Source organism: Schistocerca nitens, chromosome 4 (genome assembly GCF_023898315.1).
Source record: "Schistocerca nitens isolate TAMUIC-IGC-003100 chromosome 4, iqSchNite1.1, whole genome shotgun sequence".
Lineage (NCBI taxonomy): Eukaryota > Metazoa > Arthropoda > Insecta > Orthoptera > Acrididae > Schistocerca > Schistocerca nitens.
Window position 1 is genome coordinate 191,514,662 of NC_064617.1, and position 19,786 is coordinate 191,534,447.

General features: G+C 40.5%; 1 protein-coding gene across 2 annotated transcripts in view; it reads right to left on the reverse strand.

Annotated features, from left to right (window-relative positions):
• Nucleotides 1-19,786, reverse strand: part of LOC126251334 (transcriptional regulator ATRX homolog) — a 500,398-nt gene that overhangs the window by 463,917 nt on the left and 16,695 nt on the right. For both annotated transcript variants that reach the window (XM_049951680.1, XM_049951678.1), the window contains exon 2: nt 8,300-8,407. In XM_049951680.1, the coding sequence (XP_049807637.1) occupies nt 8,300-8,393 (94 nt within the window). In that variant the 5' untranslated portion in view covers nt 8,394-8,407. The remainder of the gene's footprint in view (nt 1-8,299; nt 8,408-19,786) is intronic.

Here is a 19,786-nt window from a genome sequence, read left to right on the forward strand (position 1 = left end):
ATATCCACGCTCCAACCGTTTCACTGAATTGATATCAAGTACAGTCTTCTGTACTCAGAGCTATACCATCCAACTTGCTCCCACTTGCGAATGGTGTCCTCACAGGCTTGCAGTCATCCATTCTAAACTGGTGTAAAGCTTCTCTGATATAGCCACTTTATATGTAATTTCGTCAGCAGACTGATTTACATTGGTCAACAGACTGATTTACTTTGATACATGGATAGCTACTTATGGCACTAAGATCCTTGATATCAAATCTGGTAGACAACTCGTCCTTGATTTGTTTTGTACTTATGGATCTGCTGAAGTGATTATAATGTTATCTACATAAATGAGTAGGAAGATTGTTGCTTTTCCTACACTGTCTATAAAGCTGCATGGATCTGCATTGGTGTGTTGCAATACAATCAATGTTAAGGTGCGTCCACACGATGCCTTTTTTGCGTTCAACTTTGCACACGCACATAAATTTCCAACAGTGCAACTAAGCATGTGTATTTGTACAAGCAAATTTCCTAGAAATGTGTATAGGGTGCATTGCTACTCGCCTTTGGTGGGAATCTTTGCACTTTTTAGTAGACGACAGGTAGCTCAGGCCCATAAGCGTTTGATTGTGTAATGAGTTAAGGTTATGCTGTGAAGCGAATTACGTGCAATAATGTCTGTTGACTCCAAAGAAAGAACGATTAAGTTTACAGATAATTACAGACGAAGAAGAAAGTTGTATGCAGTGCCCCTTCTGAAGATTATCTGAATAAAAATTCAAGATCTGTTGCCCTGAAGAATGCTTAAGTTTAAATATTTTTACAGACAAAGAAGAAAGTTGTATGCAGTGCCCCTTCTGAAAATTATTTGGATAAAAATTTGAGATCTGTTACCCTGAGCGTCAAGTATTATATAAAAGCTCCCCAAAGATATTTTTGTAAAGAATAAGATACAGTAAGTTCAGAAATAGAAAAACTGAGAAGAATAAGCCAAAAATTTATGTAAAGTGTGGGCCTATATGAAAACTGTGGACGAATATTCATGCTATGGCACAATAACTGAGGAGCCTGACAGCTGAACAACAGAAGTGACAGGGTGTGTTTAGCTTCTCAAGAAACTACTAAAACTTGAAGTACAGAATAGAAAATACAACCTTCAATCTATGTGATTCTGGCATCTATGAAATTCCCAAATCTCTAAAGTGCAAGAATGTTAATCTACATTCATTTCTCACAGTTAAAGTTATGTAACCAAATAAAATACAAATGATGCATTGAGAGTTAATTAACCTTCATATAACAACCAAGAACCTCCATGCAATATTTCCCAGTTTCAGGAATAATCACTTACACCTTTTGTTTTGAAATGAGGAATACATAGTTCACACTGGTATATAAGTCACCATTTACTAGCTAATGAAATTTTAATGCCCGCCTAATCACTGCGGTTTCCCCAGCAGAAAATCTAAAATCTCACTGTGATCTCCTTCGAAATTTGCAGACAAAACTTTGTCATCACTTCATATTTCTTGTAGCTTTGTTATTTTGATACTTCTTTACCTACAGCTGTTTTTGTGCTTTCTTTTTCTGTCACCTTTTCATCATAATAAATGCAACAAAAACTCCCAAGCAAAGAAGGGAATACATAGCAGACTGTTTGCACAATGAGGCAACACGTGGACATGAGAACGTCCACGCGTACATGCATTCTTTTCACAAATTTTCTTGCATGTCCTTTTATTCCTGTGTGTGTGTGAGATTGGGCATGACAAAAGAGGCATCATGTAGACACACCTTTAGGGCCACATTCAACTTGGCATGCCATTGTTGACCAGCATGGCACAGTCCATAAATGGCTTTTCTAAGTTCACACACTTTATCATCAGATTTCAATGTCTGTGGCATGTCACTTGCCTTCTTGAGTAGATGATTATCTTTCTCCATGTCTTTCATTTTCTGTACGAAATCAACCTGTGAGTCCAGCAGTGTTGATATACAGCTGTGATACATGCAAATCAAATTTGTTGGGCACAGCCATGAGAGATTCGAATCTTAAAAACTGGAGAGAATGTTTCCACAAAGTCTATTCCATGCTGCTGGTTGAATCATCGTGTAACTATTCTTGCTTTTCTTCTATGAAAAGAGCCATAACTGTATTTATTCCTAAACTCAATTACTATTTCATTTGTTGGTCTGTTTCATTTCCAGCTATCATTTTTTCACTACTGACCTGATCTCATCATATACAGCCTCAAACCATTCTTGCCGATATGGAGTATGTAATGCATCATTGACACTGACCTCTGTTAAATTTGAAATGAAGTTAGCATCATGAATTGAAACATCTGATGAATCCACACCTGGCACAGGTGTAGATTCATCAGATGTTCAAGAATAATTGACTTCATTACATGATAAGTCACCATCAGGATTGAATCATTGGCTTGTAGTGACTGGAAGCCTGTCTTCTTCAAAGCTGTACAATGTTTCATAGAATGAGATTTTCACTCTGCAGCGGAGTGTGCGCTGATATGAAACTTCCTGGCAGATTGAAACTGTGTGCCAGACCGAGACTCGAACTCGGGACCTTTGTCCTTCGCGGGCAAGCGCTCCATCAACTGAGCTACCCAAGCGCGACTCATGCCCTGTCCTCACAGCTTTACTTCTGCCAGTACCTCGTCTCCTACCTTCCAAACTTTACAGAAGCTCTCCTGCAGGAAAGCTTCTGTAAAGTTTGGGAGGTAGGAGACGAGGTACTGGCAGAAGTAAAGCTGTGAGGACGGGGCGTGAGTCGTGCTTGGGTAGCTCAATTGGTGGAGCACTTGCCCGCGACGGGCAAAGGTCCTGAGTTCGAGTCTCGGTTCGGCACACAGTTTCAATCTGCCAGGAAGTTTCAATGTTTCATCATCTTACAATGGCTTTGGTTCAGTGTTTGAATCACGACTGAAATCTCCAACCACAGAATTCATGCTGATGTCTCCTACTTGGTGATGATCTGTGGCTCAAAACTGTCAGGTTCAATGAAATTCACATATCCTGACATGAGAATCCTGCGATCTCTTGGTATACACACATGATGAGATTTTGAACAGTTGGGATGGACTAGAAAAATTCTTTCTTTGCCTTTAGGATCAAACTTTCCTTTGTTTGGAAATTTATATAGGATGACAACCTCTTGACCAAACGTACGAAGATCAGATATGGCACATTTTCTCTTCAGCCACTTCTCGTATGGCATTCCATCAGACAGTGCTTTAGTTAAGCAATGATTTTAGATGTAGGTAGCCGTGTTGATGGCTTTGGCTAAAATGATGGTGGCACTCCTGATTCGGGTAACATGCAACGAGCCACTGTAACCAACAAATGTTCTTTCATTCAGCAACACCTTTCTGCTGTTGTGTGTATGGAGCTGTTAGACATCACTGAATTCCTGCCATTCTGAGGATTGAGTCCATTCTTTCATTGCAGTAATTCTTGCTGTTGTCCGACTGAAAGAATTTAATTTTATGAGCAGTCAGAATGCCAGCTAGGCTTTTCAGTTTAGCAAATTTGTCAACAACTACTCCCTTATGGCAAAAGAAATAAACCTGACACCATCTGCTGCAGTCATCTATAAAGTTCACAAAATTTCACACAACCTTGAGCAGTTTCTCTCACTGGCCCACACTCATCAGAGTGGATTAACTCCAGAAATTTGAGTTCCCTTCTATGAGGTTTCTCAAATGTCACTGTGTGGTAGTTATCCACAACTTCTGCCACTGAAATGAAATTGATTCCAAGTTTTGGCATGGAGAAAGTGTTCTTTTATTGTCTACGCACCAGAAAACATTGGGGTCACAGTTCTTTTCTGCTTGTTCATGAAACATTTACCCGGTTTAACAAACACAGAAGTACTAGCACTTTCAATGTCTTTCTAAATCCTTATGTTGTGCTCTTCCAACATTTTTACCTTTAGCATTACAACATCTGGTAGGTTACCCTGCGATTCAATAGCACATCTAAAATTGTTGCAGATATCTGGAAGACTGATGAGCAGCATTATTGACAGCAGATCACCACTTATGCTGACATCCGTTGCCTGTTATATATTTACAGCATCAAAGAATTCGTTAAGGTGATGTATCACATCATGCATTTTGTGAAGCACAAGGCATTTGAGCAGCATGGCTTTGTGAGCAGGTCCTTTGGATGCAACGATTAATTCAAGTTTAAGCCATACCTGACATGATGTAGGACATGTCTTTATTTGCTTCAGTTCAGTAGGACTAATGGATAAAATCAAGTCTGTTTTTGCTTTTCTGTCAGCCACTAGCCATGCTTTGTGTACACCTTGCAGCAGCGAGCACTTTGCCTTCATCTGACACTGCAGGTTGCAGTATGTCTCTAAACATGTATCCCGTAAATGTCATTTTTGGTGATAAAGCTTCAATTTATATTCTCCATGCATTGAAATTATCACATGGCAGTGTTTCTACTTGAACTCCACATGCAGCAGTCATATGCACCATATTCATCGTGTTAACGAACTTTATAATTTCTGCACTTTTAAGCTTATGAATTTAAGTTTACATCTAACTGGAAAATGTTGCTTTTCCTGATTCCATAGCTTGGGACCATAACCTGTTGGTATTCATTTTGACAATATACACAAATTTAATTATAGAACTTTTTCATAACTCAATGCATGGAGGATAACACAAAACTACAAACAACTGACTTGAAGAATACTTGCATAACGACATTGATAGACACCAAATTTGAATCTCAACAATGACAAAGAGAAATTCAGAAAAAGAAGCACAGTACAAGGTCAAGAAAGATACAGTGTCATGAACACCATTAAACAAAAATGCAGAAGGGCTAGGGAACTGTGGATGAATTATACATGTTAAGACACAGCAACAAATATGAAAATGGAAATGGAATGACAGGTAAAAACACAGAGAAAGATAAATTACAATTCACAACAAGGAAACATTATCTGTGGCAAGAGATAAAAAGGAAAACCTATTTCTGAATATAGATGAAATAGCCAACAGATGACAGGAACATTTTGAAGAATATCCAAGAAAAGACACTGCTCTAGAGACAGAATAAATAGAAGTAAGAGAAATGAAAGTATATCAATCAGAATCTGAAGCACCAATGTAAGAACTGAGACCAAAGAGCTCCAAGCCCAAGGCGAGTTGCCAGCTGACCTCTGACAAAACTGGAAAGACAAAAAATGAAAGATGAACTTTTCAAAATCGTAAACAGTTATGATCTAAGTCTCTTCAAGATGATTCAGTAAAAAAGTAAGATAATACTCATCAGGAAAAGGGGACAGGGTAGACTGCTCAAATTATGGAACAACTAGAACAGGACCCATCTGTAATAAATAAAATCAAATGTGAAATAGGACTAAAATTGTAGAATATCAGTGTGGTTTTAGACCAAAAACAGTGTCAAGACATACCATCGTAGCTTGATGGCAAGGAAAGGAGGTTGGGCTTAAATAGGGATACTTACACAGCCTTAATTTATCTAGAAAAGGCATTTAACAGCATTTGCTGGAAGAAACTATTAAAATCTTGAAATCTACACACTTATATGAAAAAAATAGAAAATATAGTAATGGATATCTCACTTCCAGGCCACACTAGGCCATGGCATCAGAAAGAAGGCTCTGCTGTGGCCAGTGGTGGCCTTGTGACAGTCTACGTGTTAAACATACACTAACTCTAAGATTAGTGGATTGGTTGGTTTTTGGGGGAAAGAGACCAAACAGCGAGGTCATCGGTCGCATCGGATTAGGGAAGGAAGTCAGCCGTGCCCTTTCAGAGGAACCATCCTGGCATTTGCCTGGAGCGATTTAGGGAAATCACGGAAAACCTAAATCAGGATGGCCGGACGCGGGATTGAACCGTCGTCCTCCCGAATGCGAGTCCAGTGTGCTAACCACTGCGCCACCTCGCTCGGTCTAAGATTAGTGGAAAACAAAATAAAGGTAAAATTAGAAAAGTTGTAAGACACGCATTATTGCCAGATTTGTTTAAGCTTTCCACTCAAAAAGTCGTGAGGGTCCTCAAAGTAAAACCATTTGGTGCTAAAGTGAACAGAATTCCCACTCACTGTTAAAATTTTCATGCCAGTGTAGAGTGATAATCAAGTTGTGCACCATGGACACAAGCCCATCCTACCTGGGGCATGCACACTGTACAATGAACTTTTTCTGCAATCCCCCCCCTCGAGTATTTCTCTATCCATGTCCTGCTTTAACACTAACAGTTTAATGACAAAGATAAGACTTTATATTATATACTTATTTGGGAAAACACACACACACAATTTTTTACCTTCATTTTGAATAGAAAGATCATTCTGGGTCTTTCAGACAATTCGTGTACTTTCTATCAGATTCATGGTTTTGGACACAGAACTGATGGGGTGGGTGTTTTATTGTTCAAAATGTATATTTAATGTTATTTTTGTTTTTACATTTACTGTTAAAATAAGCATTATATATGTTCATTTAATTATGTATCAGATAGATTAACTCTTCTTTTCATCATTTAAAATTAATTACTGTATTGCTGTCGATTAAGCTGTTCCAGATGCAATTAACATATAACTAATTAAGGAAAGTATCATTGGTTTTATGAAGTTGAGAATAAAAGTTCCCTTAGGGGTACATGAAGAAAAGAACATTGCCAAATTTTAGTGACTATCTACATTCCCTTTTACTGAAAAATCATTAGAATCTTAACATTAACATTTACTCAGAAAATAATTTGTGTGGATGGTAAATACACTGAACAAAAAATTATTTTACCACCTACATACATAGAAAGCATACATATGCACACGTACCTGTTCATACTTTATAGCCTTTTGAAAGTAACACATACAATATTTCATGAGCATGAAGAAGTACTAGTTACATTCACACATTCATGCTGAAGTTTGACAGTGAATTCTATCTCTAGCTATCAATGTAAACAATCTGTAACCATGTTTGCACCTCTTTGGACAGCTAATAATGATAACTGGAGCTTCCTGATCTCTGGCACTTTCAGTTCCAAGCAAAACATTCAATTGTTTTGGTAGTGATAAATCATTACTGTCAGCTGCATTATGTTATCACGTGTCATCACTGTTATTGTCATGCCAATAATTGCTTTTTTTGAATTCTTGTAAGTGCTATTAGCTCACTTTTTCATTCATGTTTATGAGCTGACATTCACTTAATGGTGAACTTTGTGTCACAATCAAACTGCTGAAAGCACAGAGGTGTGGGAATGGAAGAAATCATATGACCGAATAAAAAGTGTCCTCAAGATAAAGTCAATGTGATATCCACTCTGTAGTGATGATTCATATTCTAACACTATATTTAATTGAAGAAATTCAAAGAAATTAATGAAAAATGACAAATATTTCTCATGAAAGAATACTTTCAACATCTGGCAGTATATGCTTAAAAAGCAACTGATTAAATTGCTAAAGAATTTACAAAACTTTATCTTATTGATTAAGTCCCCGAACAATATAAAAAGTTGTTATCTTATATGCGTTCTCTGTGTGTCACCTCGACATTTACTGAATGGGAATTATTGGCGATGGGTGCAATCCAATGGTAAGAGGGAGACAGAACTTCAATAAATTTAAAATAAAAATGTAATTGTTCATTTATTTAAAAATAAATTTATAAAGTAGCACCATTTATTAAACTTTTGATACCAGCCAAAAAATCCATATTTAATGCCAGAAGTATGAAAAACTCGTTAAGTAAATAAACACATACATTTTGAAAACACTTCATTTTTAGAAATAAACTTTTTATTCACCTATCCTTGAAATAAGAGACACTATTTTTCTCTAGAAATGTTGGCAATCCTTTTCATGGTTCATGCATAACCAAAAAGGCTGAAAAAGTAAATACATGGAATTACTCAAACCCAGAGACTGAGTGAAAATATCTGTATCACTGACATAAATGTCACTGAGCTTCTGCTTGGCACACAGCACTAGCTAATTGTATCAAATAGGACAAAACATCTCAGAAATTGGGAAAGCATGCTGTTTGCGGCTTTTCCAACAGAATGTTGTCAAGGTTCTTAGGTACTATACTGAGTAGCATTGCAGAGACTTTATAAAATTCTGATACAGCACCTGCCCCTCCGCTTTCAAGTGGAGGAGATTGCATCATTTCCAATAAGATGTACACTAAATACAATTTTTTACCATGTACACCACATTCTGCCATCAGCAGTAACAAATTAGGAAAGTTATCAATGCTCTCAAGTAGATACTTTAAATCAATAAGAACTGACCCCTCTTTGATCCATTTCCGTCTCCTGAATTTTCTGTGTCAGAATCATTTTCTGTGTCTTCGTCAGAACTGCTTCCTGAAGATATCTTAGGCATATCTGTATATACACCTGCAACATGATTCAATTCCATCCAGTTAAAAGATAGAAAATAAATACTTCAGAATAATATTTAGAGACTACTATGAAAATATAATACTGACACATTCTTTGGGGATAAAACACATGGTTTCAGTTTTTCATATGCATTAGTTTGAAACACTTACGATACCAACAGCAGCCAATCAGAAATACAATATGTTCATTGACATAAAATAACAATCACATACAATGGCAGAAGTGCAAAACGTCACTGACTTGCAGCAAACTAAAGAGCTTTTGATAATTCAAAATTAATATTTCTGAAATCAACACTGTTGCAAGGGGAATTTCTTCAGTTAGGGAGACATTGATAATCAACAAGACAGTCAAATGATGATCACAATAATAGCCTCTATATATAAACGGAAATGTCCTGATTCATTGACTCATCATTGCCCAGCCCAACCACTAAGGATGGAAACTTAAACAATGGAAAGTATAGGTTGGAAAATCATTTCTCAATCTCAATACCTACTTTTCCATCTACTTCACTTGGACCTCCTCAATCCGGTGTGCCACCTACTTGGACATTGAGCTCCTCCTTTCTAATAGCTCCAGCCTCACCTCTGTCCACATTAAACCCACTAACCACCAAGTGTACCTGCATTTCGACAGCTGCCATCCCTCCCGTACAGCCTGGCCACCTCAGTATGGCACATCTGCAGTGACAGGCTTTCCCCTCTCCAGTACGTTGAAGGTATCACAAAGGTCTTCACAGATAGGCACTGTCCCACAGACCTAGTCAGCGAACAGATTTCCCCTGTCATATCCCCACACGCCTGCAATCTTCCCACCACTTACTTCTAAAAACCAATTACAAAGGAGTTCTCCCTTCATCACCCAAAACCACCATGAACTGGAACAACTGAACCACTTCCTTTACCACAGCTTTGATCCTCTAGCATCATGCCCCGAAATTAGGGACATCCTACCCAAGCTCCTACTGGCACCTCCTAAAACAGTGTTCCATTGCCCATCTAACTTGCAAAACATCCTACTCCATCCCTGTGTGGCTCCTAATCCCAATCCCTTGTCACAGGGATCACATCCCTGTGGAATACCCAGGTGCCAGACCTGCCCAATCCACCCGTCCAGCACTTCCTATTCCAGTCCTGTCACAGGACTGTCCTACACCATCAAATGTCGGGCCACCTGTGAAAGCAGCCATATCGAATATCAGCTCTGCTGTAATCACTGCTCAGCTTTTTGTATTGGTATGACAATCACCCATCTACCAGAATGAATGGGCACCGCCAAACTGTGGCCACCACATGGCACAACATGAACATATCATGCTCAATTTCAATGGCATCTTCACAACCCATGCCATCTGAATTCTCTGTTCCCAAAATTATTCTAGCCTTGACCTGTGGTAACCTACTGTCCCCACACCCTCCACTCAAATGTTCCTACCTCCTCTATCCCGTCACCTCCTCCCAATTTTTCCACCCTCACGATCATTGTATGCTGCTCTCTGCTGTTGCACCCATCAGTCTTTTTCCCCTTCTCTGCTCTTCCTCTTTCCATTTCCTATCCTCCCCCTCTCTCACACACCCTCTTGATACTGCTCTAGGAGGCCTTGTGCTGCCATCTCTGTTCCCTGCATGCTACAGCAGGCAGCACTGATTCCTCTTTCCCACCCTGCTATCCTTCCTTTTTCCCCACCCTACTCCAGTCTGCTCCTCACGTTTGAAGCATTTCAATCGGATTCTGCACGGAGCGGCACATTATATATGGAACCTCATTACCTTAGCCAGCTTCATCCTAACCCACAACTTCTTCACTTTTGAAGGCCAGATATACCAACAATTAAAGGGAACAGCCATGGGTACCAGGATGGCCCCCTCGTAAGCCAACCTATTTATGGGTCGCTTAGAGGAAGCCTTCTTGGTTACCCAAGCCTGCCAACACAAAGTTTGGTACAGATTTATTGATGACATCTTCATGATCTGGACTCACAGTGAAGAAGAACTCCAGAATTTCCTCTCCAACCTCAACTCCTTTGGTTCCATCAGATTCGCCTGGTCCTACTCCAAATCCCATGCCACTTTCCTTGACATTGACCTCCATCTGTCCAATGGCCAGCTTCACACATCCATCCACATCAAACCCACCAACAAGCAACAGTACCTCCATTATGACAGCTGCCACCCATTCCATATCAAACGGTCCCTTCCCTACAGCTTAGGTCTTCATGGCAAACGAATCTGCTCCAGTCCTGAATCCCTGAACTGTTATACCAACAACCTGAAAACAGCTTTCGCATCCCGCAACTACCCTCCCGACCTGGTACAGAAGCAAATTACCAGAGCCACTTCCTCATCCCCTCAAACGCAGAACCTCCCACAGAACAACCCCAAAAGTGCTCCACTTGTGACAGTATACTTTCCGGGACTGGATCAGACTGAATGTGGCTCTCCAGCAGGGATACGACTTCCTCAAATCCTGCCCTGAAATGAGATCCGTCCTTCACGAAATCCTCCCCACTCCACCAAGAGTGTCTTTCCGCCGTCCACCTAACCTCCGTAACCTCTTGGTTCATCCCTATGAAATCACGAAACCACCTTTCCTACCCTCTGGCTCCTACCCTTGTAACCACCCCTGGCGTAAAACCTGTCCCATGCACCCTCCCACCACCACCTACTCCAGTCCTGTAACCCGGAAAGTGTACACGATCAAAGGCAGAGCCACGTGTGATAGCACCCACGTGATTTACCAACTGACCTGCCTACACTGTGAAGCTTTCTATGTGGGAATGACCAGCAACAAACTGTCCATTCACATGAACGGACACAGGTAGACAGTGTTTGTTGGTAATGAGGAGCACCCTGTGGCTAAAAATGCCTTGATGCATGGCCACCACTTCTTGGCACAGTGTTACACCATCTGGGTTATCTGGATACTTCCCACCGACACCAACCTATCAGAACTCCGGAGATGGGAACTTGCCCTTCAATATATCCTCTCTTCCCGTTACCCACCAGGCCTCAACCTCCGCTAATTTCAAGTTGCCGCCCCTCGTACATCACTTGTCATTCAACAACATCTTTGCCTCTGTACTTCCGCCTCGACTGACATCTCTGCCCAACCTCTTTGTCTTTACATATGTCTGCCTGTGTCTGTATATGTGTGGATGGATATGTGCGTGTGCGCGCGCGCGTGTATACCTGTCCTTTTTTCCCCCCTTTTTTTCTGCTCCCGGGATTGGAATGACTCCTTACCCTCTCCCTTAAAACCCACATCCTTTCGTCTTTCCCTCTCCTTCCCTCTTTCGTGATGAAGCAACCGTGGGATGCGAAAGCTTGAATTTTGTGTGTGTGTTTCTGAAGAAGGCTTTGGCCGAAAGAAAGCTCATATATAATGGTCTTTTTGTCATGCTTCTCTGCAACTCAACATATAGTTATTAAGGATGGAAACTTGAAAGGTGGCGAGTTTTGATCTTATACTGTAAATATGTAACTCTTAAGGCAATTTTGAAGCTAGAACTACAAAAATTGGTATCTAGTTTCTTGGTCAGAAATAAGAAAATACATGTTGCAGCGTTTTTTGGAAATTCACCCTCTGAGGGGGTGAATACTGGGTGAAAGTTAGTTTTCTTTTTTTCCAAATAAATCAATATTAAACAACTACTAAAGCATTTTTAAAGCTCATATATGATAACTGGTATTTGATTTCATAGTTAGAAACAGAGAAATATGTGTTACAGAATTAAAAGTTTATACAAAAATATCATCACAAGAACTCAAAAGGCAGGACTAACAAAAACTTCTAACTCCGGCTATCAAAACTGATGTTTGGTCACAAGCAAATTTGGAAAATACCATGCTTCTACAGCCCTAATTAGTGTGAAAAGTTTAGAAGGTGTAGAAATTTGTGACCTAAATCAAAGAAAGCTATTTAACAGTCACCTTGAGAAATCAATTTTGTCAGAATTCCATAGAAAAAGAAACAGAACTTCAATACATTAATTTTTCAGTAGGCCTAATGTACTTTTCTAAAATTATTTTTGTTAACAACATATGTCGGAAAATACAGATTTCTACTTACCATAAATAAGACACATTGAGTTGCAAACGGGTGCAATTAAAAGACACTTACACAATTGGAAACGAAAGGAGACACTGTTTCTATACTATCAATTTGTACATGAACAATGTGCATAAGAATACATAAATTGAACTATATTTAAAAAATGTACAAATCTCATGGGAAGAATTGCTTTATTAAATTTTAAGACCCTGTCTGGAGCTGTGTGTGTTGACTATACACTGTCTAGACACCGTGTAGATGTACACACAAGTAACAGTTGTAACAACATACAAATCTGATTAAAGAAAACAAACAAAACCTGTGCAGACCATACAGTCTACGCAAGCAAAGTAGTGGGTGCTAAGCTAGATAATGTAAAATAATAATAGGAAAGTTTTGGCAAAATGTAAATAATTTAGGATTCTTCAACCCAACGTACCACCTTCTTGAACTTAAGACTTCTATCTCTGATGGCTGCATTCAAACTTCAGTCCACATTAAACCCACTAACCACCAACAGTACCTGCACTTCGACTGCTACCATCCCTTTCACAACACGAAACCCCTCCCATATAGCCTAGTCATATGTGGACAGCTTATCTGCATTGAGAAGAACTCTACTGTCCAGTATGCTCAAGGTCTCATGAGAGCCTTCACAGACAGGCACTACAGTCCAGTAGTGGTGTCACAAAAAAAGCCCTCTGCTTGCAAAAAATGAGGTAGAAGATTTTATTTTTTTATTTATGTATAATTGACAGTATGTTGTGTGGTGTCACTGCCAGACACCACACTTGCTAGGTGGTAGCCTTTAAAATGGCCGCGGTCCGTTAGTATACGTCGGACCCGCGTGTCGCCAATGTCAGTGATTGCAGACCGAGCGCCGCCACACGGCAGGTCTAGAGACACTTCCTAGCACCCGCCCCAGTTGTACAGCCGACTTTGCTAGCGATGGTTCACTGACAAATTACGCTCTCATTTGCCGAGACGATAGTTAGCATAGCCTTCAGCTACGTCATTTGCTACGACCTAACAAGGCGCCATTATCAACTGCTATTTATCTTGTGATGCATGTACCGTCAGACCGATGTTCACCAATTATGGATTAAAGTTAAGTATTCCAGCAGCTATGTACCTTTTTTGCTAGTCTCAATTCCTTGTCATTTTCCAGACCTCACGCCATCCTGCGTGAGCTTAAACGCGTGCCTTTCGGCTACATCCTAGTGGCTTGGCTGTCTTGCCAAGTCACAACATGTTGAATCCAAGTGTTTCACCACCAAAACCCTCGAGGCAACTTTGTGGCCAAAAAACCAAGAAGTTTTGGCTCTTTTTTTCAGGTTTCATCTATTACTCAAACTATGCATTCTACTGAAAATGTTACTGTTACCAAAATGAAAAACCATTAAATTTTGTGTAGAAAGACTTACTTAAATCTAAAAATTGGTGCACCAGTTTGTCCACAATCAGTTGTCAAAATTCGTTCATTTTTACCAATTTAGCTAAAAGGTTGGCTCCAACACCTGTATCTCAAAAATGACTACTTCAAATGAAAAACGTCAAGCTATCAAAGTTATAGAGCATGAAATTTCATGTTACCAAGCCATCTAGTTTTTCAGTTTTAGGTACTATTAAGCAATGGTTGGTTTAAAAGGGGGAGGGGGGGGGGGGCAAACTGCGAGGCCATCGGTCCCTTGTTCCCACTAAAATAATTACACAAGGGAAAGAAGGAATGAAAGGAGACGTGCAGCACAATAGCAGGAGAAAGAAAGAACCAGAAGAATGGCAGGCCAACCAACACTACTATGGACAAAACAGGAAAAGAAAACCACAGAGAGAAGCAAGAAACAACTTGCCAAACTGACAATATTCTTGTACAAAATATGGAAGTAAATTAAGTGAAGGTCAGGAAAGCAATGCCCCTCTTCAACCTTTCTGAAAAACTATGTGCGACAAATTTTCTCCAAATTTTAACAAGGAAGGGGGAGTGAGTAAAAGGCACTGAGCACACGATCAATCATTCTTCAGTGCATTGTCTGCCTGCATGTATAAAAATGTATAGATAGACCCTGTGTATGTAATCATTACATTATCAACCTCTAAACTCACAAAAAATATGTAGAATGCATTTTTTGTCTGTATTTGGAAGGAAGTGTCTTGAAGCTGACACTATGGACTTCACAATCCTTTACACTACTGAAAAGAGCATATTTCACTATCAGAAACACTTTCCTTTCAGCGTCACTTTGGTTGTGGAATAAACATTTGGCTTAAATTTGGGATTTTATCCATATATTAAAACTCTGATTGTTAATTTAATGACAAACAAAACTTCTGTTCCCTGTTTCTTTTACTAAATTTGTATGAAACATTGTTGCCTCATGGATTCGCTGTTTTACTGAATTACGTTGAAAAATGAGTTCTGTATGGAAGAAAAGTTACTGCCATGCAAAGCTGTAATTTTAAACTTGTCATAGTGGCATCAACACTGAATCTGTATTTTGGAGGCGAAAGAAGAGTAATAAAATTTGTGCAGCTTTAAAAACATTGAACTACTCTGTATGCTAACTGTAATAAAGTTTGTAGAAGCCTAAAAGTGTAAAAGAATGTTCTTTAGAAGAACGGTTGCTTGATAAGCATAATGGTTTATGTTTGGACTAAGATTTTCTTACATCTCGAAGCACTACCCTTACACTAGCATGAATTTGTACAACTATCAAGTTATTCCCCTTTTGATAAAAGGAATCATAACAATGTGAAAATGTCTGATCAACTGCCTTGGAAATGGCTGCTCAGCTAAAATGTATGATGAAGTTTGATATAAAAATCAGACCAAAAACTTGATGATCATGCAGGAAAGATTTATCCACAGTTGTTAATTCCTTATCAACCACAGGAAGCTGACGGGAGCAATATTTCTGAAGATATCAATACAAGCTTATCAGTTGTTGGAATATGAAATTTCAACAAATTGGTTTTATATATAAAAATGGCTACAAAAGCAAAAAATGCATTTGGCCAATGACACAATATTTAAGAAAGTTGCAACAGTTTTTGTACTTGATCCTAGGGAAATGAAGTGACATGGTGCAAGCAATACACAGTCACAACCAAAAGACTGTAGTCAGGCTCCGGCAGCCACAGAGAGTAGCCATGTGTGTTCAAGTTCTGTCTGTCTGTCTGTGTCTGTGTCTGTGTGTGTGTGTGTGTGTGTGTGTGTGTAGTCTACACCAGAAGACAGTGTTTTGGCCGAAAGCTTACTTGTTTAGCAGTCTCTTTTTGTTGTGCCTGTCAGTGACTCAACATCTACATTATATAGTGAGTAGCAATCTATCCTTTTCATAATTTTGTCATTATTCCATCCTGGATTTTCCATCACTGCTCAAAGAAATGAAGGGCGTGTTGAGTAAGTCCAAGTGGCAAGAAAAAAAATTCACATTTTCACCTCAATTCCAGAGGACTGGTCAATTAAAAAAACTATGGAAGGAACAGAAGAGTTCACAGTTTTACTAAAAAAGAACCTCATGTTTCGGTATCATGTGACATATGTTTGTACTCATTCCTCTTGTGAACAGAAAAGCAAACAACATATGCTTGCTTGCTCTGACGGTTTTGTGGCTTGTTTCATTTTTTATTTGTTCATGTATAAAAGGAATTCAACCACCACATCAACAGAAAGCACTGTTAATAATTCTCTTTTCTTTTCAAGGTGTTTCACTTCTGAATGCACAAGCACCATCAAGCAGTCAGAGTGACTACTCCAATGTCAACAAGAGCAACAGAGGAACATGACAAGCTCAGCAACACATCTGCTACGAGGGTTATTCCAAAAGAAATGCACAATATTTTAGTAAAAATACCGTTTTCATTCTGTATGTGTGAAAGTTTTACAGTGTGTAGATACAGCCTTCCTGATTGTTTTCAAACTTAGTTCAACCCGTTCCCGTGAGTGGCGCTGTCACAGCATGTCTTCAAGATGGCTGCAACACTTGACGTTCGTCAGAAGCAATGTGCTGTCATAGAATTCCTGTGTTGTGAAAACAAGAAGGTGGGAAACATCCACAAGAGGTTGTAAAAGGTGTATGGAGATGCTGTTGTCGATCACAGTACAGTTAGTCGGTGGGCAGGATGTTTTGCTGTTGCACGACAATGCAAGGCCACATGTCAAGTCAAAAAACAATGGAAGCGATCACAAAACTCGGATGGACAACACTGAAACACCCACCTTACAGTCCTGACCTGGCTCCATGTGACTATCAACTCTTTGGGAAACTGAAAGACTCTCTTCGTGGAACAAGGTTTGAAGATGATGACTCCCTTGTGCACTCTGCCAAACAGTGGCTCCAACAGGTTGGTCCAGAATTTTGCCATGCGGGTATACTGGCGCTGTTTCCAAGATGGCGTGTGGCAGTTGAGAGGGATGGAAATTATGTGGAGAAATGAAAATATTGTGCCTAAAGGATGTATCTACACACTGTAAAACATTCAAACATGTAGAATAAAAGATGGATTTTAAAAATAATAGTGTGCATTTCTTTTGGAGTGAACCTCGTACAATACGGAACTACCCTGCCACTCCATCATCAGTGCAATGTTCTACATCACATAAAGCCAACTGAGTGAAATTTTCTACATCGTATGAAGTCAACTGACAATAATTTACATGGTTTTCAGCTGGTGAGGAGTGCAGCTAGCTTTGTCATCAAGTTCCTTGAACATTCATAATCCCTACCCATATCTACTGTTGACAGTTATGCATAAAGCACCTAATAACTTTAATTAGGCATAAACTAATGGGCACCATAGCTGATTTAGCACACAGAAAATTCAAAACACTTTTCAGTGAAATTAGTATTTTTTTTTTTTTGTTATGGTTTTTAGGGCACAAAACTGCTATGGTCATTAGTGGCCTTTCTGTGGCTTAAGGGAGGGGTTTAAAAAAAAGGATGAATTGGAAACCAGCAGCAATGGGAGCGAAACTCAAAAAGTGGGGAAACTAAAAAACAGCAGGAAAGCTTAGAAAACCACTATAGAAAGAGAGGTTGTTTTCCCCAAAAAGAACTTCAAATGACCGACGTCATCTCACTGACACCGAGAAACTCGAGGATGCGATCGGCTGAGCACTTGTCATCTGCTAAAATGGAAGATACATCAGGTGACAGCTGTAAACGAGAGCGTAGAGGAGTAAAATAGGGGCACTGAAGTGAAAGGTGTCTCACCATCCACAGTTGAGAGCAGTGGGGACAAAGCAGTGGAGAATTGCCACTTCTTATGTCAATGGCTAAAAAGACAGTGCCCTATCCGGAGTCTAGTTAAAATTACCTCCTCCCGATGATGAGTTCGAGAGGAAGAGGTCCAAGCACAGGGAACAGTTTTCACATCCCACAATTTATTATCGGGAAGGGTAGGCCAATGTACGTGACATAAAGAGCAACTCGGCGACATAAAACTCTCTGTAGATCGGCGAAGGGAACCATGCGAACAGCAGGCTGAGGAAGAGAGACTGCAGCCTTGGCTGCTATATCGGCTGCCTGGTTTCCACAGATACCAACGTGTCCTGGGATCCAGAGGAATGCCACAGAGACACCCTCCAAGTGGAGCAAGTGGAGGCAGTCCTGGATCAGGTGGACTAGAGGGTGGACAGGGTAAAGAGCTTGGAGGCTGAGGAGAAAGCTGAGCGAATCCGACCATATACTGTATCCGCTAATGGTGATGGATGTATTGGACAGCCTGGAGAACAGTGTAAGGCTCCGCAGTACAAAGCGAACACTGGTCGGGAAGCCGACACCTATTAGGGGTGTCGCCAACAATATGGGTACCCCCAACACAAAATGATGTTTTTGAGCCATCAGTGTAAATAAATCTGGCATCCTTCATTTGTGCGCATAGAGCAGCAAATGGCCGACGATAAACGGGAGGAGGAGTACCATCCTTGGGAAGCCGACAAAAGATCACGGAGCAGGCAGGTCTGGGAGCGAAGCCAAGGTGGTGCTGTACCCCAGTTGTGAAGAAAGTTTTAGGAAAGTGGAAGGAAAGAGAACATAGCAGTTGATGGAAGCGGACTCCCGGAGGTAGTAGAGAGGAAGGGCAGCCTGCATACCCTAAATCCAAGTTGGCGTCGAAAAAGAGGTCATGGGCCGAATTAGCAGGCATAACGACTCAGAAGAACAGCTCGTCGATTAGGCAGCGGAGGTTCAGCAGTCAGCATACAGGCTTTCCACAGGGCTGGTGTAAAAAGCTCCAGACACTAAACGCAATCCACAGTGGTGAACAGAGTCGCGACACTGAAGAATAGATGGCCGAGCAGAGGAGTACACTATGCTTCCATAGTCCAATTTCGAGCACACTAAGGCACGATATAGGAGAAGGACCACTCGGTCCGCTCCCCAGAAGGTACCATTCAGAACATGGAGGGTGTTGACAGATAGCAGACAGCGAGCCAAAAGATGAGAAACATGGGAGGACCAGCACAGTTTTCTGTCAAACATAAGTCCCAAGAATTTAGCGACGTCCGCAAACGGGAGGTCAACAGGGCCTAGATGTAGGGAAGGCAGAAGAAACTCCGTATGACGGCAAAAATTTACACAGATGGTCTTACTGGGAGAAAAGCAGAAGTCAGTTTTGATGCTCCAAGAGTGGAGGCAATGGAGACATCCTTGAAGACGTCGGTCAAGAAGGCTGGTCCTTTGAGAGCTGTAGTAGATCGCAAAATCGCCCACAAAGAGGGAGCCCGAGACATCGGGAAGGAGACAATCCAAAATTGGATTTATGGTGATGGCAAACAGGTACAACACTTAGCATGGAGCCCTGGAGCACCCCATTTTCTTGGGAGAAACTACGGAAGAGGGTAGTGTTCACCCGAACTTTAAATGTGAACTCTGTCATAAATTGACAAATAAAAAGGGGTAGCCGGCCTCAAAAGCCACAAGAGAACAGTGTGCGGAGGAAGCCTGTACTCCAACAGGTATCGTACGCTCTCTCCAGATCAAAAAATATTGCTACCATTTGGCATTTCCTGAGAAAATTGTTGATGATATAAGTGGAGAGAGCAACAAGATGGTCAACTGCACAACGATGCTTTCGGAAACCGCATTGGGCAGGTGTTAAAAGGCTTCGGGACTCCAACCACCAGGCTAGACGGCAATTCACCACGCTCCAAAACCTTACATACACAACTCGTGAGAGATATGGGGCGATAGCTAGAGGGCAGATGTTTGTCATTTCCAGGTTTCAGAACAGCAACGACAATAGCTCTTCTTCATCTTCTGGGAAATGTTCTTTCGGTCCAAATTCGATTACAAAGGCAAAGGAGGTAACGCAGACTAT